Below are 25,958 nucleotides of genomic sequence, written 5' to 3'. Positions count from 1 at the left end.
CACATATCTATTAAAGTGACATCATCATAGGACCTAATCACATCAGCCACACCATCAGGGGCTCGTTCACCTGCACATCTACCAATGTGATATATGCCATCATGTGCCAGCAATGCCCCTCTGCCATGTACATTGGCCAAACCGACAGTCTCTACGCAAAAGAATTAATGGACACAAATCTGACATCAGGAATCATAACATTCAAAAACCAGTAGAAGAACACTTTAACCTGTCTGGCCATTCAATGACAGACCTGCGGGTGGCAAATTTTTCAACAAAAAAGCTTCAAAAACAGACTCCAACGAGAGACTGCTGAGCTTGAATTGATATGCAAATTAGATACAATCAACTTAGGCTTAAGTAGAGACTGGGAATGGCTGAGCCATTACAAACATTGACTCTATCTCCCCTTGTAAGTATTCTCACACTTCTTATCAAACTGTCTGTACTGGGCTAGCTTGATTATCACTTCAAAAGTTTTTTTTCCTCTTACTTAATTGGCCTCTCAGAGTTGGTAAGACAACTCCCACCTGTTCATGCTCTCTGTATGTGTATATATATCTCCTTGATATATGTTGCATTCTATGCATCCGAAGAAGTGGGCAGTAGCCCACAAAAGCTGATGCGCTAATAAATTTGTTAGTCTCTAAAGTGCCACAAGTACTCCTGTTCTTTTTGCGGATACAGACTAACATGGCTCCTACTCTGAAACCTTCCTTTTTGAGTTTAAGCTCACCGAAGATTTCACTGTTAAGCCAAGGTGGTCGCCTGCCATATTTGCTATTCTTTCTACACATCGGGATGGTTTGTTCCTGCGCCCTCAATAAGGCTTCTTGAAAATACATCCAGCTCTCTGGGACTCCTTTCCCCCTCATATTAGCCTCTCAGGAGATCCTGCCCATCTGTTCCCTGAGGGAGTCAAAGTCTGCTTTTCTGAAGTCCAGGGTCCGTATTCTGCTACTCTCCTTTCTTTCTTTTGTCAGGATCCTGAACTCAATCATCTCATGGTCACTGCTGCCTAGGTTGCCACCCACTTCTACTTCCCCTACCAATTCTTCCCTGTTTGTAAGCAGCAGGTCAAGAGGAGAACGGCCCCTAGTCGGTTCCTCCAGCACTCGTACCAGGAAGTTGTCCCCAACACTATCCAAAAACTTCCTGGATTGTCTGTGCGCTGCTGTATTGCCCTCCCAGCAGATGTCAGGGTGATTGAAGCCCCCCCTTAGAACCAGGGCCTGTGACCTGGAAACTTCAGTTAATTGTCCGAAGGAAGCCTCGTCTACCTCATCCCCCTGGTCCGGTGGTCTACAGCACACACCCATCACGACATCACCCTGGTTGCTCTCGCCTCTAAACTTAACCCAACATTAAACAACAATAATGGGCATTTGGCTATTGAGTGTATACTAGGATCTGTGAAATGCACAGGAATAGCAGACACTGCCTCGTACGTAATTATTAGACCAGACATGCTAACAATGCTAGAGAATAGGGGATCTAAAATTGAACCTCCTACTTGGTCTCCAGTGAAGGCAGTTACTGGGGAACATGTGTAACCCACATGCTTACTTTGCAGAAGTTAGCGGTGTAAATAAGTGAAGGAACAGTGGAGAGGACACACAGTTCTTGGTTTTGTTTTGGGGTATTCTGCCCCTGCAGACTTGCCAGGGCTGGGAGGTGATTTCCATTGTGGGCAAGCAGCCTGGCAGGACACATCCAGGGTCACTTTCGGAGAGTGGAACCAGTGGGAACTGAAGAGAAGGGGGAGGAGTTTATAAAAAGGAGGGGTGGGAGTCAGACAGAAGAGTTTAGCAGTGGAATAGCACAAGGACCAGAATGGTCTCTGCTGAAAGCATTGGGTTCCAGGGTCTTTGCCAGCTCATTGGATTTAAACTGCAGGCTCCCACACCCCACTGGAGAAGGTGAGGACTAGAACTGCTGTGTACATTGCACACTGTCATTGCAAAGACTCAAGGGGTGCTTCATAGAATCACAGAACTGGAAGGGACCTTGAGAGATCTAGTCCAGTCCCCTGCACTCAAGGCAAGACTAAGTATTAGCCCTGCCAGGTGTTTGTCCAACCTGCTCTGAAAAATCCCCAATGATGGAGATTCCACAACCTCCCTAGGCAATTTATTCCAGTGCTTCACCACCCGGACAGTTAGCTGCCCCTCTGTGACCTGGCTTGATTGTTATGTATTTATTTACTTAGGCCAGGTCTGTTACCCCTGACAACTCCACCCCCGCCCCTGGACAAACACTTAAAGCACTGGAGCAGTTCCCAGGATCAGGACTGGGGGTATGGCGGAAAGGTGGCACACCATCGCCTTCTTTCCATTGGGTGCACCATGCAGAGCTCTGAGACACCTAAAGATTGAGCTCCAGTATATTAATCTTTGAATATCTTCACATGCCATGGCATTCTCGGCCCCAGGATAATCGTCTGATTTGGGATGATCCCCCAGATGGAAGGCTTTTCACCTTCTTGACCCAGGAGGTGGTTGCTAGGTTGATGGCAGAATTCTTCTGATGAGCTAGTGCTGTCTGCACTGGGGTTAGACTCTCAGGGGTGTGAAATCCACACTCCCAAGAGACAAAACTATGCCGATGTAAGTCCCCAGTCTGGGCCAGCCCTTACACAGCGTATCCCTCTCTTCATCTGAGTGATTCTTGATTTACTCCAGTGTCAAGTGAGATCAGCGTCGGGCTGTTTCTCCCTTTGAACATGTTGTGCCAAGCAGTAGAAGCACTCAGGTCTAACCTACACTAGGAAATTAGGTTGGTTTAACTACGTCGCACGGAGTGTGAAAAATCCCCAGGCCTGAGCGCCGCAGTGACACCGACCTAACCCCTGCTGTAGGCAGCACTAGGAATTCTCCCATTGAGGAGGTGGATTACCTACACCCACGCTACAGATGCACCACTGCAGGGTTTCAAGTGTAGACAAGCTCCCGGTACTTTTTCTATGCTGTTTGCTGAATGTTTTTTGAAGAGCCATCAGTACAAAGAAGTAACCACATACGTATTTGTCTTCTGAGAGCCTATGTAGAAGAGCATTAAGATTTGTACTTGGGGATATAAATGGCCTGGGGTTTATATGTGGATCTCAGCCAGTAAATCTTTGAGGGACTTTTAAACAAATATCCCTCTGGGACCTGAAGAGTTCCGAAATGGTCCGTTTTTTTAACAAGTCCTAATGGGAGTTGCCATATGAGTTGATAATGTTTTAAGTAACCACGGAGACATGCTTCCAGCTGCTTGAGGAAAGTGGTGTCGATGACCTGTATGTACCAAACATTCACTTAGGGAAACTTCAGCACACGAGGGCCCCTTGAAATTCAAAGGCTGCCCATTCGTTAGTCAGCATTCCAGAGCTTAGGCTGAAAAACACACCCATGACAGGTCCTACTTCCCCACACACACACACACACACACAAAAGGGCAACAGTGTGAATAGTCTCACAATCACAATCACATGACCTGATACAGCTATCTCTTCCTCCACTGTAAAGAAACCACTCCATGGAAGTCAAAGGAATGGCTGTGGTCAGGGAGATCAAACCCAGGCTGCAAGGGTGCTTAGATGTGTGAAACAGCACATGTACAGATCAATGAAACTGTCAATCACCAATGAAAACCAGGGCTCCAATTCTGATGTACTTATACTGGTGTAACTGCACTGACCTCGATGAAGTGACCCCTGAAAGCAGGTGAGCTATAGCTGGGATGAGTGTGGCCTGTAGCCCTGTACTCGCTGGGAAGGGAACCCAGATAGCTTCTGGTGATCAGCCACCAGGAGAGCTTGACTGGTATTGAATGAAAACAACAAGGAGTCTGGTAGCACCTTAAATGATGGTTTAATTTGCAAATGAATTTTAGATCTGCTGTTTCTCTTTGAAGTCTGTTTCTGAAGTTTTTTTGTTCAATGATAGTGACATACATAGTAACATACATAAGCCAGTAAGTGAACACTTCAATCTCCCTGGTCATTCAATTACAGATTTAAAAGTCACTATCATTGAACAAAAAATTCATTTGCAAATTTAACACCATTAATCTGGGCTTGAATAGGGACTGGGAGTGGCTGGCTCATTACAGACGCAGCTTTTCCTCTCCTGGAATTGACACCTCCTCATCCATTATTGGGAGTGGACTACATCCACCCTGATCGAATTGGCCCTGTCAACACTGGTTCTCCACTTGCGAAGTAACTCCCTGCTCTCCATGTGTCAGTATATAATGCCTGCATCTGTAACTTTCACTCTATGCATCTGAAGAAGTGAGGTTTTTACCCACAAAAGCTTATGCCCAAATAAATCTTAGTCTTTAAGGTGCCACCAGACTCCTTGTTGTTTTTGTAGATACAGATTAACACGGCTACCCCCTGATACTTGGTATTGAATAGTTCATGTGTGGGTGTAGATGGGAGCAGACCCCTTTCAGGGAATGTGAATGGGGCTTGGAAAGAAAAGCGTGTCTCAATCAGGAGTTGTGGCAGACACCAAGAAAAGCCTGTTCTCAGCGCATCTCCCCATGAGTCCTGCGAGTCAGCCTGGTGTCTGCTGCATGTGCATTTGTGTGTCAGTGCTTCTGTCCGCCTGTCAGTCCACAGTCTGTTGCCCTGGGGGGCGTATTGGGGGGGATTGCCCTGGGGGGTTTGCTCCCTCTCTCATTCTCTCCCCCTGCCCTTTCCAGGCCACTTAGAGAAGCGCCCTGAAGAACCCCCGGTGCATTCCCAGGGCTCGGACGTGAGGGTCACAACTGGCCTGTGGGGACTCCCCATCCCGAGCGTGGCTGGCTAGCGGCGGAGGATGCAGCCCGGTGGGGAGCTGGGCTGGGGCTCCGCGTGGAGCCAGGCTGCTGGGCACGGTGACGGTGCCAGTCGGGCGAGCCAGAGGCGGCGGGTGGGAGGTTGGGGATCCCTTCCCGGCGCGCAGCTCAGTGCCCCAGCCAGGGAGGGAGGAAGCCGCGGCCGCACTCCAGTGCTGTCGGGAAAGGGGCAGGGGCGCAGGGAGCTCTGGCTAGTTCGGAGGAAGGACGCCGCCTCTCCCAGTGCGCAAGAGGACCCCGCGGGCAGTGACTGATCTCCACCCGCTGCCCAGAGGTGCTGGGAAGGGAGGAGCGCGCAGGGGGCGGTGCCGGGAAAGGTGCGCAAGGGGGGCTCCCGAGGCTCCAGCTGTTGGGAGGGAGGAGGGCGCAGGGGGCGGTGCCGGGCTCCCCGGCTGGGGCAGGAAGGTGCGCAGGGTGGGGGGAACTCCAGCTGTTGGGAGGGAGGCAGGAACGCGGGCGGGGGGGACGGAGCCTCGCCCCGCGCTGCCCCGGCTGGAGAGGGAGGGACCCTGAGTGGCAGGTGTAGCCCCACAAAATGCTCCCGCTCCCGTTTTGCTACTTTGGGTGTACTGAGCATGCTCAGTCGAACTGAGCATGTCCAGTAACCTTCGTTGTAGCCACTGCCCTCTCTCTGCCCTCTCTCTGCCCTTACTTCTGCTAACGATTTGCTACCTCCTCTTTGGGGGGGTTTAAAAGGATTAAGGGGGCAAATCGCAGCAGGGGGGGGGCTGTCAGGGTCTGAGCAGGGGGCAGAATTTTACTGGCCTGGGGGGTTCAAGCTACTGTAGCTAGCGGCAGAAGAGGGGCTGAAGGGCAAAAATCGGTGGTGGGGGGTGAGAGCCGGGGTTACGCGGGGGAGGGGTGACACTGCCAGACCCCGTGCGGGGACAAAACCCCCATTTAGGGAGGGGGAGGGGGGAACAGTGACCCCGTGGGATGAGCCACCCACTGTGCTCGCTGATCTAGGGGTGTGGGGGGGGCAGAGGCTGTTTTTGTTGTTCTCACAGGGACGCTGCATGTCAGCCTCGGAGCAGGGGGCGCGTTCCTGGGGCTGGGGTCTTAAAGGCACAGGCCTCCAATTCCTAGCCTGTCAAAGCTTAATCAACGCAGCTCCTCTCTATCCTATACAAGTGTTGCAGGGCCAGGGCCGCCCAGACGGGGGGGCCAAGTGGGGCAATTTTCTGCAGGGGCCCCCACGAATATGTCGGAGGCTGCCCCCGCCTCCGTCTTCCCCCGGTGTCTCAGCGTGCTGCGTCCGGGAGCGGCCCTGGCGCACTGCAGCGCGGTGGCTCCAACGCGGTCCGGGGCCGCTCCTGGTCGCAGCACACTGAGGCTCCAGGAGAGGGGGTAAGCGCCATGGTAAGGTGTGGCCCCCCCCCCCCCGACCCCATCCTAACCATCACCATCACCCAGCAACAGCCCATTATGTAATTGCAAATGTATACATACCATTAAAGCATTTCATGTTTTTAAATAATGTATTTCGTGTATTTTCAAATTATTACAAATTAATTTTTGAATGTATGTCACTGGTTATTTTTTACATTTCAAAATACATGTTACTATAGTATTGCAACTGTTTTTATGGAAGGGGCCCCCAAAATTGCTTTGACCCAGGCCCCCTGAATCCTCTGGGCAGCCCTGTACACGGCTACGTTACTGATCCAGCCAGGAGACTGAATGTGGTGAAATATTGTACAGACACCCCCTCCCTCCAACTCTGCCTCTCACATTTTGAATATGTAAAAGTGTCTTCTATCAGTTTCTATGCCTATATGAAATCACTGCAGTTCATTTCTCTTATATAACGTGCTGAGTTGCTAACTCCCTCCCAGAGCCCACATGTCTGCACCCCCTCCTGTACCCCAATCCCATGCCCCAGGTCAGAGCCTGCACCCCTCACTCAAACTACCCAAACTACCTATAGCCTGCAACCCTCCTGCACCCCAACTCCATCCCAGAGCCTGCACCCCAAAAAGGGATGGATTAACTTTTTGTGGGCCTGGTGCTAAACATATTTGTGGTCCCCCAGGGGGGAAATGGGGACATGGGGCATGGGGGGCAGAGTCCTCAGAGCGACGGGCTGGCCGGGGGCAATGGGAGATGGGTCATGGCACGGCAGGAACAATCCTGCTCCACCTAGCCCAGTACAATGGCACTGTTTACAAACCGGGAGCTGCCAGACGCACACTGGCCAGCCCGGCCCTGTGCTCCCATCATGCTTCTTCCCCTTCGGGGCGGGCCCATCACCCCAAGGGTGATACCAGAGTGGCCCCTTTGGTCGCTCTGCTTCCTCCTGGCTAATGTGACAAATTGATCTATTGTACGATTGAGGCGCGCTGTTTCACGTATTTGTGTGTGAGTCCGTGAAAAGGGAGGTAAGCTTTGGGGGTACGGAGCATGCCCTTGAGCCCAAGGTGAGACCAGAGTGGCCCCTTTCATCGATCTGCTTCCTCCTGGCTAGCATGCCCCTGAGCCCAAGGTCATACCAGAGTGGCCCCTTCCATTTTTTCCACTGGCTTCCGCCTTCCTTATTTCCAATGACTTGTCTGCTCATGCACCTGTCACTGGTCCATGGGGTTGCAAATCAGGAGGGATGGGGTTTGTGGTCAAAAACACTCACGGTCTGCTTCCTCCTGGCTAATGTGCCAAATTGATCTCTATTGGTCAATTGAGGCGCACTGTTTCACGTTTTTGTGTGTGAATACGTGAAAAGACCCCCACAAACCCCCATGCCCAGTGCCCTCCCACAGACCACTCTGAACCCCCCCAGATCCTCTCACTGCCCAGTGCCCCCTAGCTGTAGACCCCCCCACAGCCCTCCGACAACTGCACAGTGCCCTGCCCCTCCCCGCCCAGAGCCCCCCCGCAGATTCCCTCACTGCCCAGTGCCCCCCACCGCCCCACTGCCACAACTGCACAGTGCCCCACCCAGACCCCTGCACACTTCCCAGTGCCCCAACACACACAGATCTTCCCACCCCTCACTGCACAGCACCCCCCCAGACCCACTAGAGACCTACTCTCCCACACCCTAACCCCCAGCCACAATACCCGGCCCTGATGGGAGGTGACTGTGTCTGCCAGGCTGAGCCGGCAGCGCAGCCACAGCTTGTCCTGGGGCAGGATAACTCCGGCCCTTGGGGGTGCAATCAGCCAGGCTGGCAGTCACGACTGGAACACAGGTATGGAGGGGTATGCGCTGTTTAGGAAAGACCGGGACAAAGGTAAAGGTGGGGGGGGGCATTGTATGTCAATAGTGAAATAAGCTGTAAAGAAATAATAGTCGATGGAATAGATAACACAGAGTCCGTCTGGGCAATACTCACACTGGGTAAAAGGACTACTAGAGCCTCTCCGTGGATAGTGCTTGGGGTGTGCTATAGACCGCCGGGATCAACCCAGGATATGGATAAGGAACTATTTAATGTGTTTAGAGAAGTAAATACTAATAGAAACTGTATAATTATGGGGGACTTTAACTTCCCGGATATAGATTGGGGAACAAACGCTAGTAGCAATAATAGGGCTCAGATGTTCCTAGATGTGCTTGCTGATCAATTCCTTCATCAAGTGGTAGCTGAACCGACGAGGGGGGGGCATTTTAGATTTGATTCTGGTAAGTAGTGAGGACCTCGTTGAGGAAGTGGTAGTAGGGGACAATTTGGGCTCCAGTGATCATGAGCTAATTCGGTTTAAACTAAATGGAAGGAGTAACAGAATTAAGTCAAAGACTAGGGTTTATAATTTTAAAAAGGCCAATTTTAACAAATTAAGGGGACTGGTAAGGGAAGTGGATTGGGCAAACATATTAATGGATCTAAAGGCAGAAGAAGCCTGGGATTACTTCAAGTTAAAGATGCATGAGCTGTCAGAGGCCTGTATCCCAAAAAAGGGAAAAAGATTACTAAGCAAGAGATTTAGACTGAGCTGGATGAGCGACCGACTCAAAGGGGCGATTAGGAAAAAACAGAAAGCGTACAAAGAGTGGAAGAGGGGAGTGATCAGCAAGGAAACTTACCTTAGTGAAGTCAGAGAATGTAGACATAGAGTGAGAAAGGCCAAAGGCCGGGAAGAGTTGGACCTAGCGAGGGGAATTAAAAGCAATAGTAAGAGGTTTTACAGCCATATAAATAGGAAGAAAGCAAAGAAAGAAGAAGTGGAACCACTGAAGACTATTGCCGGCGAGGAGATTAAAGATAATCTAGGCATGGCGCAATATCTCAATGAATATTTTGCATCGGTGTTTAATGAGGCCAATGAAGGTATTAGGGGTACTAGCACCATTACAGAGGGGCATTCAGGATGGGGGATTACCGCATCCGAGGTAGAAACAAAACTTGAACACCTTAATGGGGCTAAGTCGGGAGGACCGGACGATCTTCATCCGAGAATATTCAAGGAATTGGCGCGGGAAATAGCAGGCCCATTAGCGATAATATTTAATGAATCTGTAAACTCGGGGGTGGTCCCGTTAGACTGGAGAATAGCTAATGTGGTTCCTATTTTCAAGAAAGGGAAAAAAAGTGATCCGGGTAACTATAGGCCTGTTAGTTTAACATCTGTAGTGTGCAAGGTGCTAGAGAAAATTCTGAAAGAGAAACTAGTTGAGGACCTGGAGGTTAATGGCAATTGTGATAAATTACAACATGGTTTTACGAAGGGCAGATCGTGCCAAACGAATCTGATCTCCTTCTTTGAGAAAGTAACGGACTTATTAGATAAGGGAAATGCGGTGGACCTAATATACCTGGATTTCAGTAAAGCGTTTGATACTGTACCCCATGAGGAATTATTGGTTAAACTGAAAAACATGGTGATTGATATGAAAATCCAGAGGTGGATAAGGAATTGGTTAATGGGGAGACTGCAGTGGGTCGTATTGAAGGGTGAACTGTCAGGTTGGAGGGAGGTTACTAGTGGAGTGCCTCAAGGTTCAGTTTTGGGACCCATTTTATTCAATCTATTTATAACTGACCTCGGAACCGATTGCAGGGGTGGGCTGATAAAGTTTGCGGATGATACAAAGGTGGGAGGCGTTGTAAATTCGGAGGAGGACAGGGATACTCTGCAGGGAGACTTGAATGAGCTTGTGAATTGGAGTGTCAGAAATAAGATGAAATTTAATAGTGAAAAGTGTAAGGTGATGCATTTGGGGATGACTAACAACAATTTTAGTTACAAGCTGGGGACGCATTGGTTAGAAGTAACGGAAGAGGAGAAGGACCTAGGGGTCCTTGTAGACCACCCCCAGGCAGCGACAGCCCTTTTGCACCAACCATCACCATCACCCAGTGAGAGCCCATTATGTAACTGCAAATGTCTACATCCTATTAAAGCATTTAATGTTTTCAAATGTTGGATTTAGTGTATTTTCAAATTATTACAAATTAATTTTTGAATGTATTTCACTGGTTATTTTTTACATTTCCAAATACATGTTACTAGAGTATTGCAACTTTTTTTTAATGGAAGGGGCCCCAAAAATTGCTTTGTATATGATGCAAATTGGAAGAGTAAAGTAAAAAAAATCCCTTTTCACGGATTCACACAAAAAAAAGTGAAACAGCATGCCTCAATCATGCAATAGATCAATTTGGCACATTAGCCAGGAGGAAGCAGACTGTGAGTGTTTTCAACCACAAACCCCATCCCTCCCGTTTTGCAACCATCCTCCCAGAGGAAGCAGACCGGGAGTGTTTTCCACCACAACCCCATCCCTCCCGTTTTGCAACCATCCCCCCAGAGGAAGCAGACCGGGAGTGTTTTCCACCACAACCCCATCCCTCCCGTTTTGCAACCATCCCCCCAGAGGAAGCAGACCGGGAGTGTTTTCCACCACAACCCCATCCCTCCCGTTTTGCAACCATCCCTGGACCAGTGACAGGTGCATGAGCAGCCCAGTCATTGGAACTAAGCAAGGAGAAGCCAGTGGAAAAAATGAAAAGGGGCCACTGTGGTCTCACCTTGGGCTCAGGGGCATGCTCCGTTCCCCCAAACCTTACCTCCCTTTTCACGGATTCACACACAAAAAAGTGAAACAGTATGCCTCAATCATGCAACAGATCAATTTGGCACATTAGCCAGGAGGAAGCAGATCGGGAGCGTTTTCCACCACAACCCCATCCCTCCCGTTTTGCAACCATCCCCCCAGAGGAAGCAGACCGGGAGTGTTTTCCACCACAACCCCATCCCTGGACCAGTGACAGGTGCCTGAGCAGCCCAGTTCTTGGAACTAAGCAAGGAGAAGCCAGTGGAAAAAATGAAAAGGGTCCACAACACTACCTCCCCTTTCACGAATGCAATGAATGCAATGAATGGCCACTCCGGTCAGGAAGCAGGTCGGGATCGTTTTTGACCACATACCCCATCCCCTCCTGATTCGCAACCCCATGGACAGGCGGTAGCAATTTAACAAACAGTTTACCAAAGTGCTACGCTGCGTGGCAGAAACCGCTCCCAGTAGCAAAACGGGAGGGGAGCATTTTGTGGGGCTACACGGGCAGCTGCGCCAGGGAGGCGGGTCCGAGCTCCAGCTGTTGGCGAGGGAGGAGCGGCGAGCGCCTCTGGCAGCGCGCCGGGGGAGCCCGGCGAGGGGCCGGCTCGGCTCGGCTCGCCCGGTGCTGCGCTCACGCCCCAGCGCCTGACAGCGGGCGGGCGCCACCATGAGCGGCTCCGGCTCTGCCTCGCACTGCGAGACCCAAGAGCCGCTGTCGGCCGAGGAGAGCCCGGCCATCAGCGCCGTCATGTTCTCCGCCGGGCTGCTGGGCAACCTGACGGCGCTGGCGCTGCTGGCCCGGCGCCGGCTGGGGCGGCGCGGCCGCCCGCTCTCCCTCTTCCACGTGCTGGTGACCGTCCTGGTGCTCACCGACCTGCTGGGCACCTGCCTGGTCAGCCCCGTGGTGCTGGTCTCCTACGGCCGCAACCGCACGCTGGTGGCGCTGGCCGAGGACCGGCGGCTGTGCCTCTACTTCGCCTTCGCCATGAGCTTCTTCGGCCTGGCCACCATGCTGGTGCTGTTCGCCATGGCGCTGGAGCGCTGCCTGGCGCTGGGCCAGCCCTACCTCTACGAGCGCTTCGTCCGCCGCCGCTCGGCGCTGCTGCTGGCCCTGCTGGCCCTCTACGCCTTCGCCGCCGCCTTCTGCGCCCTGCCGCTGCTGGGCTTCGACCGCTACGTGCAGTACTGCCCGGGCACCTGGTGCTTCATCCAGATGCGCGCCGCCCAGGGCCCCGGCGGCGGCGGCGCCACCTACTCGCTGCTCTACGCCACGCTGCTGCTGCTGCTCATCCTGGCCGTGCTGCTCTGCAACCTGAGCGTCACCCGCAGCCTGGTGGGCATGCACCGCCGCGGGCAGACCTCGCGCCGCCTGGCCTCGCTGGAGCAGCCCGCCGGGCGCCGGAGGCTCTCCATGTCCGAGGAGGTGGATCACCTCATCCTCCTGGCCATCATGACCATCACCTTCATCGTCTGCTCCCTGCCTTTCACGGTGAGTGCAGGGGCCGGGAGCCCCTGGCTAGCCCCTGCCCTGGGGGGGACTCCAGCACCTGGGGCCTTCTCCCCCCACCCCTTCTTAATCCCTGTCCTTGGGGGCCTCCAGTACCTGGGGCCTTCTCCCCTGGCCCCTTTGCTAATTCCTGTCCTTGGGGGCCTTCTCCCCCGGCCCCCTTCTTAATCCCTGTCCTTGGGGGCCTTCTCCCCTGGCCCCTTTGCTAATTCCTGTCCTTGGGGGCCTCCTGCACCCATCCCTCCCGTTCTCTGCCTGTGGCACATACTAGCCTGGTCTCCTGTGGGCTGTTTGGGTTGTTGAGTTTAGTGTGCCGGTGTTAGGGGTCTGTGAGACACAGGAGGTCAGACTACATCAGTGTTTCTTAGTGACCGGCCCATGGACCAGCCTCGGTCCCTGAGATCAAAAAGGTTGAGAAAGATGGGATTAGATGATCTGGGGCTGGGGGGTTGTCCTTTCTGGGCTTAAATTCTGACTCTACAACAAAATTCTTTTTAGTCCCTAAATTAAAAAGAAACCCCTACAGATGAGGATGCCAGACAGCCCCACTGAGTTCTGGGATTCAGGCACTAGACTAGACTGAAGCACAAAGATTGCTCTGTTCCTGACTCTGCCACAGCTTCCCTGACCAAATCTCTTAGACTACGTTTACACTGCTGTAAAAGACCCATGGTTGGCCTGGCTCAGGGCTCCGGGACTATACAATTGTTGTGTAGTCATTCGGGCTCACGCTGGAGCCCACACTCCGAAACCCCACGAGGGGAAAAGGTCTCAGAGCCTGGGCTCCAGCTCCGTTAGCCCAAGTCAGCTGATCCGGGCTCTGAGACGGTGCCATGGGCTTTTTATCGTAGTATTGGCTCTGTGCTCCCATTTCCTCATCTGTTAAATGGAGATAGCACTCTTCTAGCTCTCCGGGCACTCCTGAGAATAAATCCACTTTCCGGGAGCTGAGAGACGATGGTGACAGGGCTCAAGATGCTTTCACAGGGCACTAGAGTGGCAGATGCTTGACCGAGATTGCATGGATCAAATATAGGCCTGCGTCGCTGAGGTTACATGCCTGTGCCACTGGCACTGAGCTGTGCCGTATCGAGGGCGGTAGCAAGGTTGAAGGGTTGGGGCAGTTGCAGGGAAGGAGTTGAGGTGACGCAGAGCAGTTCATTTGCATGTGTCATAGTGAGGGGCACAAATCAATAGGGCTCCATGGCTGTAATTGACGTAACACAGGTCAGTTAAATTGCCAATGTGGAACCGAGGTTGCACAGATAAATGCAGTTAGGTGAGTGTAGGGATGCCCCAAATCACTGGGGTTGGTTGGACATGCGTTGCTGTGGTGTCAGTGAGCACGCATGCATCCATGCGGTTGTACAAGGGTATAGTTTTGCCCACTGAACCAAGTTTTCAGCTGTGAGGGGAAAGGATGCCTCAGCAAATACAGACAGACAACAGCCACTGCGCATGCACACACCCTCACCTGTACACAAATGTTAATTTCGATGTGAAAAAGCTGGCTTGCATGGTGTCCCTGGAGCTGAAGATTGTGTCCATAAACAAAGATATGAGGTAGGAGAATATGCTCAACACACTTACAATTCATAAGAACTTTGAGCATATACATTACTTTTGACCGGAAGGCATGAAAATGCTTGATAAAGGTATGTATTTTCCATATTCAACCGGTAGGGAAACCGAGGCACACTGAGATTAAGTGTTTTGGACAACGGCAGGTTTGGAAATATAACCCAAGTCTTCTGACTCCCAAGTTCTAACTGCTAGAGTGCTGCCTCTCAAAATTAGAACCCACGTGACACAAGTAAAGAACTCTAACCATTAGTCTGACTTTCTCTTGTCGTTCAAATTCAATAGGACCCCTTAGGAGCTGCCATGTCACTCAACCCTTTACCAGTCGATAGTTTGATTCTTCCCACTTTTGAGGGAGCAGATGGTTCGGGCGATTTTTTTTCCTTCTGTTTCTCAGTTCTTTTTTCCCTGTGAAAAGCAAAACCTGCCCAGACTGGGAATACGGCCAGAGCTAATTTTACATTCCCACCGTTAGATTGACATTATCTTTCATTAGCACTTGGAGAGCTGAAAGGCCCAATGGACAAATTAACCACAGGACACAGGGCCGGCTCTAGGTTTTTTGCTGCCCCAAGGCTTTTACACGTTTTCACTTTTCAATGTTTTTTTGTTTTGTTTTGACCAGCTAGACTGTAGCAGCTCATTCAGAGTTGTTATGGTCTTTCACGTCAATGAGGATTTAGGGATTCTCAAGCCCACAAATCTCCCAGCTACAGAGCAATGTGAACTACATTTGCCTGCTAAAAATCCTTACACTATTCTCCCTGGGGGGGTGGGGGTGGGGAAGATGCACATATGCAAGAAGCTGCATTGGTAAAATGCAACCACAGTGAGAACAGAAATCAAACAGCACCAAACCACTGGGTCACCCGATGGACTAATCAATGAACCATTTCTACTGGAGTGGGGGGGGGAGGTCAGGGAAGGGGGAAATTTGGGGCCAAAGTCTAGTAGTTTCTTAATCAAAACTCTCAGTAACTTCAGGCTGGGATCCTGAGCACCTAGACACCCCCGCCCCAGCCTGGTAGTTTGAGGAGCAGGTGCCAGCCAGTCCCCTGCTTTTCAAAGCCACTCTCCCCACCAAGGGGGGGGAGGGGGCGCTTAAAACTGCTGCCGGGAGTGGGTCCCAAGTTTGTTTATTTCCCAATTGCCCCTGCCCCGCCTGCAGCAAGTCCCTCGAGGCCCAGGCCAGCGCCAGGTGCCGGGGCCACATCTGTGGGTGTCCTGTCCCCCACGGACTCCACCGGGCGCAGCCGGAGCCACCCCATCCACGCTGCCCCCAAGTCCCAGGAAAGTTTCCCTGCGCCGCCCGTGAGTGGGACTTTCCCGAAGTCAGGGCATGGCAGACTAACCCGCGCCCCCCAGGGGCTGGCATGCCGGGACACTGGGGCCTGCTCCGCGCCCGCCAGAGGGCTGCCTGCTGGTGACCCCTCCCCGGGGCCGCGCTGGGGGCGGACCTGCGCGAACTGACCTGGCCAAGCGGGAACAGCGCCCCCACCTCTGGGGGCAGCTCAGCGCATCCTCCCGCCACGGTGCTGGGCTCCCACGTCTCCTGGAGCCGGCTGGTGGCTCCGTCTGGGCACTTCAATGCCTCCCCTCTGGCAGGATGCAGGGAGCTGGGCTGGGAGGAGGGCTCCGCGCTGCTCTGATCGGCTGGGAGGGAAGGACGTGGGCTGCCCTGCCGAGTTTGCTGCAGGGTGCTCCCCTCCTCCGGGCCGCCGCCCCCCACAGGGCAGCCTGAGCAGCACACCAAAAAGAAAAAGGGAAAAAAAGGGCGGCTGGAATGCCGCCCCTTGGAATCTGCCGCCCCAAGCACCAGCTTGCTCCGCTGGTGCCTGGAGCCGGCCCTGACTGGGCTTGTTGCACCATTATTTTTGGATTTCAAGAGCTTGATCAAGGAAATGTAATAACATCTAGCAGCCTGTTGTGTTTCCTGTGGTCTTGGACTTGCAATCATCAGAGCTGCTCCACCACCAGTTGATGGGCCTTAAATTTGTTTAGGGGTCTTGGCTCTGCTCCTAATGGTACTTTCCCTCATCTGACTGAGTCATGTACAGACATGAGATGTAACTGCTGGTGTGCTTGTGACAGGAATTATTGGAAGTACGTATACATTTGCAATGGGTCTGTTTTGGAGAGGAAGGTTTTTGCAGTCTGGTGAGCAGCATAAAGTGGTCAGCTAGTTAAAAATCCTTGATGGTAGAAGTGTATTTTCTACCAGCCTAGCATTTGTACATAGGATCATTTCATTCAATCAGATATCTAGAAATCCCACTGTGTGCCACAAAGGAGAAATTAAAAATTGTTATATTATCAGGTGAACAAGTATCATGAGTATGGAGAAAGGGGACACTGGAACTTTCACTTCAGGACACCATGTCTAGGTGCAAGTACCTAGTTCCTACAGCTTTGAGAACTGACTCACAATCAGTTACTTTTCTTTTAGCTTTAGGAGATTCTCTTTCTGATCTACTCTTTCCATAGAAGAACATAGATATTGCCATAGAACAACAGACCAACTAGCTGTAGTCACAGGTAGCAGAACAGGTCGGTGGCTAGTGGTGAATCCTTCAGAGGAAAGCATATAAACCCTTATAAATGCACCCAGTTGTACAGTAGCATACTACGTGGGTGTTTCTTCCTGACCCTACCTCTTTCTGCCCTGAAGCATGAGGACTGAAAGTCCTAAATTTATCCAGGTAATATAATTGTAGATAGTACTCATATTCCTTGCCATGCCTAATCTTTTTTTATTTAGACACACATGGATGATGGTTGAATTTAGTGTCCATGAAGGTGATCTACCAATAGCACCAACTATAATGCCTACCCTGCATAAGCAGTTGTAGGGCAAACTTTCCCAAAAACTAACTAAGTCCTGTGTCATGACATGAGTTGTCAGAACATCTGGTGCTTTTAGTGACTAGAATGAGATGATTCAACTCACTTTCAGCTGCAGTATGTACAGGATTTGAACCCAGGTCATTAGAAGTAAATAGCTAAGGCATTAATTGTCTGTCTCAAACTCTTCATCTCCTTTTTTAATACACAGCTTTAGAAGTTAGATACATCCGGTCTTGCTAAACAGCTCTGGGTTCATGGGGACCAGGACCTGAGACAGAGCAACTGGTGTCACATGAGTAAAATTTGCTGCATCATCTTCCCAGGAGGGATTGTCAGTTCTTCCATAAAGTAGCAAACAAGCATATTTAAGGAAGTAACTGATTTTGGCTGTCAGACATAAATTCATACAGTAGGTCAGAAACATGGCTAGAGCTGTTTTTCTTCCATGCTCATTGATTGCACCTACACACTCTGGTGAAGGCACTATAGGCAACCTGCCAATAGACTGGATACGGTAATTAATGATCCGTTAAGCAACTATTGACTTACTTCATTTATCCAAAAATGCAATGATCTCTTGATACGCTCAGCTCAGGGCTCGCTACGAAGCCCAGTGATGGATTCATTTTTGTGGTTTCACATGCCCACATCGGGCGGGGCGGAGGGGGAGTGGAAGGGATGTTTTGGACGGGACTAGTCATACTTGTCACAGCTTCTTTAAATACCAAAGCCCGCTGATTGGTTCCTTAGGGGTGTGCGGAGGATAATAGGCTCCCTGGGGAATCTTAAATTGCAGTTGTCTAAAGCTGGTATTGAAAAATCTTCTGGGACTTTGAGGGCAAGCCGAGCCTCTTCCTCGGGCCTTACTTTGGTATCCTCTCCTCATTTTTCTTTTAGCAACTTGACATTTTTGCAGGGAGTAAAATGTGGGAATGTCCCGTTTTGGCCTAAACTCTCGCTACTGGGTTGTCATGATAAGTAGCCCGCTGGCAAATTTAGCACCGCTGTGAGGGATTAGACCAGGGGTGGGCAAACTTTTTGGCCTGAGGGCCACATCGAGGTTCCAAGACTGTATGGAGGGCCGGGTAGGGAAGGTTGTGCCTCCCCAAACAGCCTGGCCCCTGCCCCCTACCTGCCCTATCCCACTTCCTGCCCCCTGACTGGCCCCCTCAGAACCCTTGACCCATCCAACCCTCCCTGCTCCTTGTCCCCAGTCCGCCCCAACCCCTATCCACACCTCCGCCCCCTGACAGGCCCCACGGGACTCCCACGCCTATCTAATCCTCCCTGTCCCCTGACCGCCCCCCCACAGAACCTCCGCCCCATCCAACCGCCCCCTGCTCCCTGTCCCCTGACTGCTCCCCAGGACCGTCTGCCCCTTATCCACTCCCCACCCCCTTACCATGCCGCTCAAAGTAGCATGTCTGGCAGCTGTGCTGCCCGGCCAGACCCAGCCACGCTGCCTGGCAGGAGCTCGCAGCCCCGCTGCCCAGAGCGCTGGTGGTATGGCAAGCTGAGGCTCCGGGGAAGGGGAGACAGCACGGGAGGGGCCGGGGGCGAGCCTCCCCGGCCGGGAGCTCAAGGGCCGGTCAGGACGGTCCTGTGGGCCGTAGTTTGCCCACCTCTGGATTAGATGTTGCTGTCGTGAAACAGACAGGCGGCCTCTCCTAAAGCGCGTAATCCCACATTTAACATCACATTGTTCATGTTGTCGTTTGTAACCCGGGCACCTAGTGTAACCTGTTGCCCAAGAAATATGCATTTAAAACCCCTAAATTGAAACATGATTGAACTGTCCGAACTCCCCTTAACCCGAGCTGAACTCTCCTGCTGATGGACCTAAAGCCAAAAGACATTAAGCCCATCAAAATGGAGACACGCAAAGATGAAGGTCTGAAGTTATGTCTTTAAATAACTCTTTTATGCCACACGTATCAGAGATCTACAGAAAAAGAAACCGCGGTTCTCGAGCATAGGCCTGTGTGTCGGGACAGCTGGGCTTCTGTGGCCAGCTGTGTTGCTGAGTCACTCTGTGACCCAGAGCAAATTTTGTCCTCTCTTCGTACAGCTGGGGACGCAAGGCACAATCAGGAGAACAGCTACCTAGCTTTGAAACCTTGGGGTGAAAGCGATACCTAGGTGCAAAGTTTCATTACTAAAACAAGGACTTTTGCAGAAGGGACTCTGCATGCGCAATGTTAATGGTCTCTAAAAACAGGGCGAGGTGTTCATGCCCTCTTAATTGAATTTCCGGTTTGGCGGAGTTCGTCTGAAGAGGGATTCATTGAAGTGTATGTGAGTCCTTTTCATGTAAATACATAGTGATGGGGAAACAGGCTTCTCTTTAGACTTTTTTCTCCATACGGAAGTTGTGCCATAGAGCAGACTGCAGCTGATCGGGCCACCCTGCCATTTGGATCTCTGCAGCTACCACACATTTGCAAAGTGTCTGCGGGCTCAAGCATTTTCCAAAGAAAGGCTCGGGCTCGGCCCTAGGTCCGGTTCTGTTCAATATCTTCATCAGTGATTTAGATCATGGCATAGAGAGTACACTTATCAGGTCTGCGGATGATACCAAGCTGGGAGGGGTTGCAAGTGCTTTGGAGGACAGGATTAAAATTCAAAATGATCTGGACAAACTGGGGAAATGGTCTGAAGTAAAAAGGATGAAATTCAATAAGGACAAATGCAAAGTACTCCACGTAGGAAGGAACAATCAGTTGCACACATACAAAATGGGAAATGGCTTCCTAGGAAGGAGCACTGCGGAAAGGGATCTGGGGGTCATAGTGGATCACAAGCTAAATGCGAGTCAGCTGTGTAACGCTGCTTTTCCTTTTAACAAATATCATTCTGGGATGTATTAGCAGGAGTGATGTAAGCAAGACATGATAAGTCATTCTTCTGCTCTACTCCACACTGATAAGGCTTCAGGTGGACTGTTTTGTGCAGTTCTGGGCACCCCATTTCAGGAAAGATCTGGACAAGCTGGAGAAAGTCCAGAGAAGAGCAACAAAAATGATGAAAGGCCTAGAAAACATGACCTCTGAGGGAAGATTGAAAAAATTGGGTTTGTTTAGTCTGGAGAAGAGAAGACTAAGGAGGAACCTGATAACCGTTTTCAAATACATAAAAGATTTGTTGCAAGGAGGTAAAAGAATTGCCTCATTAACCTCTGAGGCTAGGACAAGAAGCAATGGGCTTAAATTGCAGCAAGGGTGGTTTAGGTTGAACATTAGGAAAAACTTCCTGTCAGGGTGGTTCAGCACTGGAACAAATTGCCTAGGGAGGTTGTGGAATCTCATCATTGGAGGTTTTTAAGAGCAGATAGACAAACTCCTGTCAGGGATGGTCTAGATCAGTGGTTTCCAAACTTTTTTGATCACGCACTCCTATCAGTAAAAAAAATTTTGAGCACGCACCCCCTGCCATGCCAGCTCTACCATTTTTGCCAAAGCAAAAAAAAATAATAAAAAAAGCTGCTCAGACTCCTGCATGACAAAGCAAAAAAAAATAATAAAAAAAGCACTCCTCCTGCTGCACACCCCCAAGGATCCTCTTGCGCACCCCCTGGGGTGCGTGCTCTCCACTTTGGAGACCACTGCTCTAGGTAATACTTAGTCCTGCCTTGAGTGCATGGGGCTGGACTAAATGACCTCTTAAGGTCGCTTCCAGTCCTCCAATTCTATGAGTCTATGCTTCTCTCGCTGCCTGGGGGATAGAAAATGTGTAGGACTATAAAAAAAACCCTAAATCCAATGGTTCTTGTATAACTGGAACATTGCTAGAGCTGGGCAAGAACAGAATTTTCCATTTCCCAGGAAATTCTTTGAGTTATCTCTTCCCCCCACCCAGGGCCGGCTCTAGCTTTTTTGCTGCCCCAAGCAGCAAAAAAAAGCGCCGCCCCCCGAGCCCCCCGAACCGAGCGCCACGCCGCCCCCCCCCAGCCGAGCGCCACCCCCCTGCCGAGCGCTGGAGCCTGCCCCCCCGCCGTGCTGAGCGCCGCCGGACCGCCCCCCCCCAGCGCCGAGCCCCGCGCTGCCCCCCCCCCCCCACCGGAGCCCGTCCCCCGCCGAGCACCGCCGGAACCCCCCCCCCAGAGCGCCGCCCCCCCATGGAGCGCTGCGCGCAGGAGCCCGCTCCCCCACTGTGCTGAGCGCCGCCGGACCCCCCAGCGCCAAGCCCTGCGCTGCCCCCCCCCCGCCCTTGCCCAAGCGCCGCCGGAACACCCCCCCCAGAGCGCCGCCCCCCCCCGTGGAGCGCCGCGCGCTGGAGCCTGCCCCCGCCCCCCCCGCCGTGCCGAGCGCCGCCGGACCCCGCCCCCCCCCCCCGCTGGAGCCCGCCCCCCGCCGAGCGCCGCGCCGCCGGAGCGCCCACCCCCGCAGAATACCGCACCGCGCTCCCCCTGCCGCCCCTTACCAGGTGCCGCCCCAAGCATGTGCTTGGGTGCCTGGTGCCTGGATCCGGCCCCGCCCCCACCCCTCCTCCATTCCAGAACAAAACTAAAAAAGTTAATTTCCCACAAAATGAAATTCTGAAAAAAATGACTTTCTGATGGAAACATTTTGTTCCGATTTTGATACTTAAAAAAAGAAGAAATTTTGAAATGAAAAGTAGTTTTAAAACAAAATCCAAACATTCTGTTCTGCAAACGTTGAAGTGGAATGCTTCATCGCTGTCAAAAAGCTTCCCCACCCTCCGCCCCAATGAAATAGACATGTTTCTGTGAAGTGTTTCACTCAACGAATCTGCATTTTGCAATGGAAAAATGTGTCGGAAAATTCCTGATCAGCTCTATATATTGGTTAGGCAGCATGGAGAGAAGCGTGCATTGTGTGAGCTTGCTCATACTCTGCCTGTCCTGTGGATAAAAAAAGAATGTTAGTCTTTAGAGCTAGTCAAGAATTTATTTATTTATTTTTTAAATGAAAAAAATCAATTTGTTGAAACCTAAACTGCTAATGAAACAGCGTGGAGTTCGACAAATTTCCTGACTTGAAAAAAGTGTTGAGGAAAAAAAAAAAAGTTTTGAAATTGTCAGTGTCGTTTTGACACATTCTACACAAAAAATTCTAGTTTTCCAGTTCAAAAGGACTTTTCCTTTTGAAATTTAAACTAATTAGACTGAAAAGGGGTAAAAAAATTGAAATGGCAAATTTTTGAAATCAACGTTTTGATTTGCCTGAAATGAAAAAAAAAAAGGGGGGGTTTCTCAGTTCACAAATATTTTCAAGATTTTGACGTTTCCTCCCAAATCAAGACATGGAAAAAATTTTGAATTCTTGAAAATATTCACGGGACACAAAAACAGTCTCCCACCCAGCGCTAGTCTTTACGTCCACCAGCTTGGCATCTCATTAGAACGAAATTCACTTAAAACACTGAAAACAAAACATCTGCTGTGAATATAGACGTTCCTTTGAAGTGGTGTTTTATACTTGTGCATTAAAATATTCCTATGATCGGTCTTGCATTTTATTTTTCCTTTGTTTTACAGATTGATGCCTATGTGAACAAGTTTATGGAAATCCAAGACGATAAGAGGGACCTTCTAGCGCTGAGGTTCTTAGCAATTAATCCAATTATTGACCCTTGGGTCTTTGTCATCCTTAGACCTTCAGTGCTGAGGGTAATCCGTTCTGTACTGTGCTGTCAGATGTCCCTGAAGAGCCAAGACAACATGCAGACGACGACTCCTGCTGCAGAGTCAAAATCCAATAAACAGATTGACCTTTGCGGGCAGTAATCCCAGCCGCTTTCAGTGGAGACATCTGGAAGATCATGCTAAAATGGCTCCTCAGGGTCACGAACAAACTTAGAAGTATAAACACGATGGGAAGCTGTGCTTTTTAGGTTAATAAACAAATCCATTTACTGTACAATGGATTGAGCTGCAGTCTGGCTGACGAGATACTGCAGGATTTGTCAAAAAGCATAAGGGAAGTCCATCTACAATGAGTATTTTCTACTTATGGGACAGCCTCCTAGAGGCTAATCAATAACTGGATTTCCGTTGCCACTAGACAGGAACTTTCATGTTGAACTAAAGACGTGTGCTGCACTCTAGTGCGTTTGAAACGCTAAAAAGATAGTGGCTATTTACTGTAAGTCTCGGAGATAAATGTTTTCTGGAACACTATGCCTTGTGATGCCGTTTGGTGGGGAGACACAGAAGAGCTAATAATATTGCTTTGGCTTATTGGTTTGTTGCGAAACCCACCAAGTCCTTATTAGCTTCGTGGAGGCTTAACTAACCATTTATCTAACTACTGAAACGGAAGTCTTTAGACCCCCGTGTATTTCTGTCTCAGAGATATCTGTATTGCCATGTGCCTTCGTATAACTACAGTCTTGCCCTGGGGTGGGAGGGGAAGGCAGGAAGGCTAAAGCTAGTTCTGCTTCTTGTCGCTCTATTTTCCAAGTGCCGTACAGCTAGGGGAAGAAAAGCCAGCTGGCTTCCTCGTTTGGGGCCACAGCTGTTAGGAGGGGCAGAAGCAGGGTTCCAGCTCTCTGCTCCAGAATCCTGAGTTTTCGAGCGGCACTCCATGGGTAGGGTCATGCTTAATGGTGGGCAAATGTCAACTGAGCTCCCCGGTGTTGGAGCACTCAGCCCGTCCCCCACACCTCCTCAACAACCTCTTGGATGGAAGAGCTTTGCTTTGGGCTGCAACCAGATGCCCATCCCCCACCTATTTGTGCTGGTAGGATAAGGAGCCGAACACGCTTCTAAGCATGCGGCCTGTGCACCTCCGAGGCTGGGGTGTGTCCGCTGGGGCCCGGCCTGCTGCCCTTCAGTGCTGGGAGAGATGGTTGCTTGTGCAGAAGGAAGAAGGCTTCCCAGGCCTTCTCACTAGGGGTTTTCTAGAGGCCCCAACACTTTTGTATTAAGTGCCTCTTCCCATGCAAGCCTGATACAGTCTTGTGCGTGACAAGCCTTTGCAGCCCCTGCTCATAGGCATTTTCCATAGAAGAAATACCGTGCAAGCCACTTATGTAATCATCACATCTCATCCTAGGTAAAGCTGTGGGAATGACGACGGGAAGGCTTAAATATCCGGGGGAAATATTTCACAAGATAGACCTTCTAGCAGGCTGGCTGCTCCTCACTGTTTCAGAGTGGTAGCCGTGTTAGTCTGTATCAGCAAAAAGACCGAGGAGTACTTGTGGCACCTTAGATCATAAGATCACCAATGGATTGTAGTTTCCTCAGGAAGTCAGTGGTGTCTTGAAGATAGCTAGGAGTGCTGGTAGCGTAGGGCCTGAGGAGAGAGTCTACATAGCCAGACAATCCTGCTGTCAGGCTGCCAATGCCTGAGATGATGGGGTGTCCAGGATTTCCAGATTTATGGATCTTGGGTAGCAGATAGAATACCCCTGGTCAGGGGTCTAGGGGTGTGTCTGTGCAGATTTGTTCCTGTGCTTTTTCAGGGACTTTCTTGAGCAAATGGTGTAGTTTGTTACTCACACCTTCCTGTCAACTGTTTGAAATGGGCCATCCTGATTATCACTACAAACATTTTTTGTTTCCTGCTGATAATAGCTCATCTTAATTGATTACTCTCGTTAGAGTTGGTATGGCAACACCCATGTCCTCTGTGTGTATATATATCTTCCTACTGTATTTTCCACTGCATGCATCCGATGAAGTGGGTTTTAGCCCACAAAAGTTTATGCCCAAATACATTTGTTCGTCTCTAAGGTGCCGCAAGTACTCCTCGTTCTTTGTCCTCACTGTGATTCTAACCAGGAAGCTGCCTTCATTTTACATTATGGGCCTGCTCCCACAGAACTCATGGGGAGCTTTGCCATTGAGTTCGATGGAGGCAGGGTAGCTGTCTCCTGTCCAAGCCCGCCGTGTGCTGGAAAGACCTTTTTCCTAGAGTGACTGGCCCCGATTCCGTAGAGCACTTCCGTTCTCGATGCTTTGCTTAATCAGGGCCCTAAGTGATGTCTTAAAGTCCCTCCTCTGAAAAAGATAGTTTCCCTTCAGTGTCACATGTAAAGCAGGTTTTCAGACAGACTGTGGTATATTGTACGTGACGCTGATATAGGGATGTTAGTGTAGATCAGCAGCTGTCCTTTTGTCTGCTATGCCAAGGAGGACCCAGAGGTTCAGAGAGGGGTGGAGAGAAAATTGCCCCAAAAGAATTCCACTGGGTAGACACGAGGGCACATTTTGGAGGGTGGAGCTAAACTGACCCCATAATACAGAGGATAATGTTAGTTACCTAAGTCCGTAGTTCTCAACCTCTGCCCTAAGCAGATCCCCTCCCATTTAATGAGATGGGAGTCTCAGGATGACCATGATCCACTGACAACCTAATAATACCCAATTCTCATTCTAGTGCCTTTCCTCAGTAGATTTCAAAGCACTTTACAAAGAAGGTCAGTAACATTTAGCTCACTGGGAAACCGAGGCACTTTTTTTGTTCGTTAAAGTAAGAGGTTATTTTTATATGATAGCGTTATGTCCAGTGGTCCAATGGTGTTGCTTTCTACTGAGATTTTTATTTAAATAAAAATGAATTCAGTTTGTCAGGTACACACTCTCTGCTACGTATATTCTTGTCAATGGTATGTTATCAGGATTGGCTCATCTGTCAAATTCTGCATTGATTTCACACCCTATGCAATCCGCACTGAAGTCCGTGCAAGACGATCCAAACCCATTAAACTTCGGCTGAGAGTGGCCTTATTTTATGTAACCTTTTCCCCTTCCCTTCCATGGAACCCTCATTGAAGTCAATGGACTTGCTTACACTAGAGATGAATTTGCCCAAATGGGATTACCCATGATAACTGGCACAGGTGTTGCTCCACTTTCTTAAAAAAACCCAAAACGTACATGGTATTTTATTGCAAGTGGATCTTGTATATTTAAGAGTTTTATTCCTGTCTAAAAATACCCAAAATGAAAAGATTTGAAGCTTTTTGTATTTCTGCATTTGACGTAACGTAAAATGACTATAATAAAAATCATCTTTCCAAAGTAGCTGTCTGAATCATATGTGGTTTATGCAGAAGTCACAAGTCAGAAAACAGTCGGTCATATGGATGAAACATGTAGGCTACGGGCTAGGTTACAACATAATGGGGGAATAAATAGAAGGAAAAGAAGGTCCATATAACATCAAGAACATTCTTGGGAAGGGTGACTAGGCGTGTTTATTCTAGAACTGGGTGGGAAATGGTTTTCCAATC

The 25,958-nt window shown here is 50.3% G+C and overlaps 1 protein-coding gene across 1 annotated transcript; it reads left to right on the top strand.

Moving 5' to 3' along the window:
* The first annotated feature begins 11,167 nt into the window (after positions 1-11,167).
* On the top strand, positions 11,168-25,749 carry PTGER2 (prostaglandin E receptor 2). The gene is made up of 2 exons (XM_054028245.1): positions 11,168-12,314; positions 22,255-25,749. Exons 1-2 carry the CDS (start codon positions 11,493-11,495, stop codon positions 22,501-22,503), a joined length of 1,071 nt encoding a protein of 356 aa, XP_053884220.1. The 5' UTR covers positions 11,168-11,492; the 3' UTR covers positions 22,504-25,749.
* The last annotated feature ends 209 nt before the right edge of the window (positions 25,750-25,958 follow it).

The sequence above is a fragment of the Malaclemys terrapin genome, chromosome 4 (genome assembly GCF_027887155.1).
Source record: "Malaclemys terrapin pileata isolate rMalTer1 chromosome 4, rMalTer1.hap1, whole genome shotgun sequence".
NCBI lineage: Eukaryota > Metazoa > Chordata > Testudines > Emydidae > Malaclemys > Malaclemys terrapin.
Note: the sequence above shows the minus strand (reverse complement) of the source record. Positions and strands in the feature narration are given on the sequence as shown.

Coding starts and splice junctions, on each gene's coding strand:
- PTGER2 (XM_054028245.1), top strand. CDS start 11,493: ATGAGCGGCTCCGGCTCTGCCTCGCACTGCGAGACCCAAGAGCCGCTG. Junction 12,315..22,254: donor TCTGCTCCCTGCCTTTCACG/GTGAGTGCAGGG, acceptor TTTGTTTTACAG/ATTGATGCCTATGTGAACAA.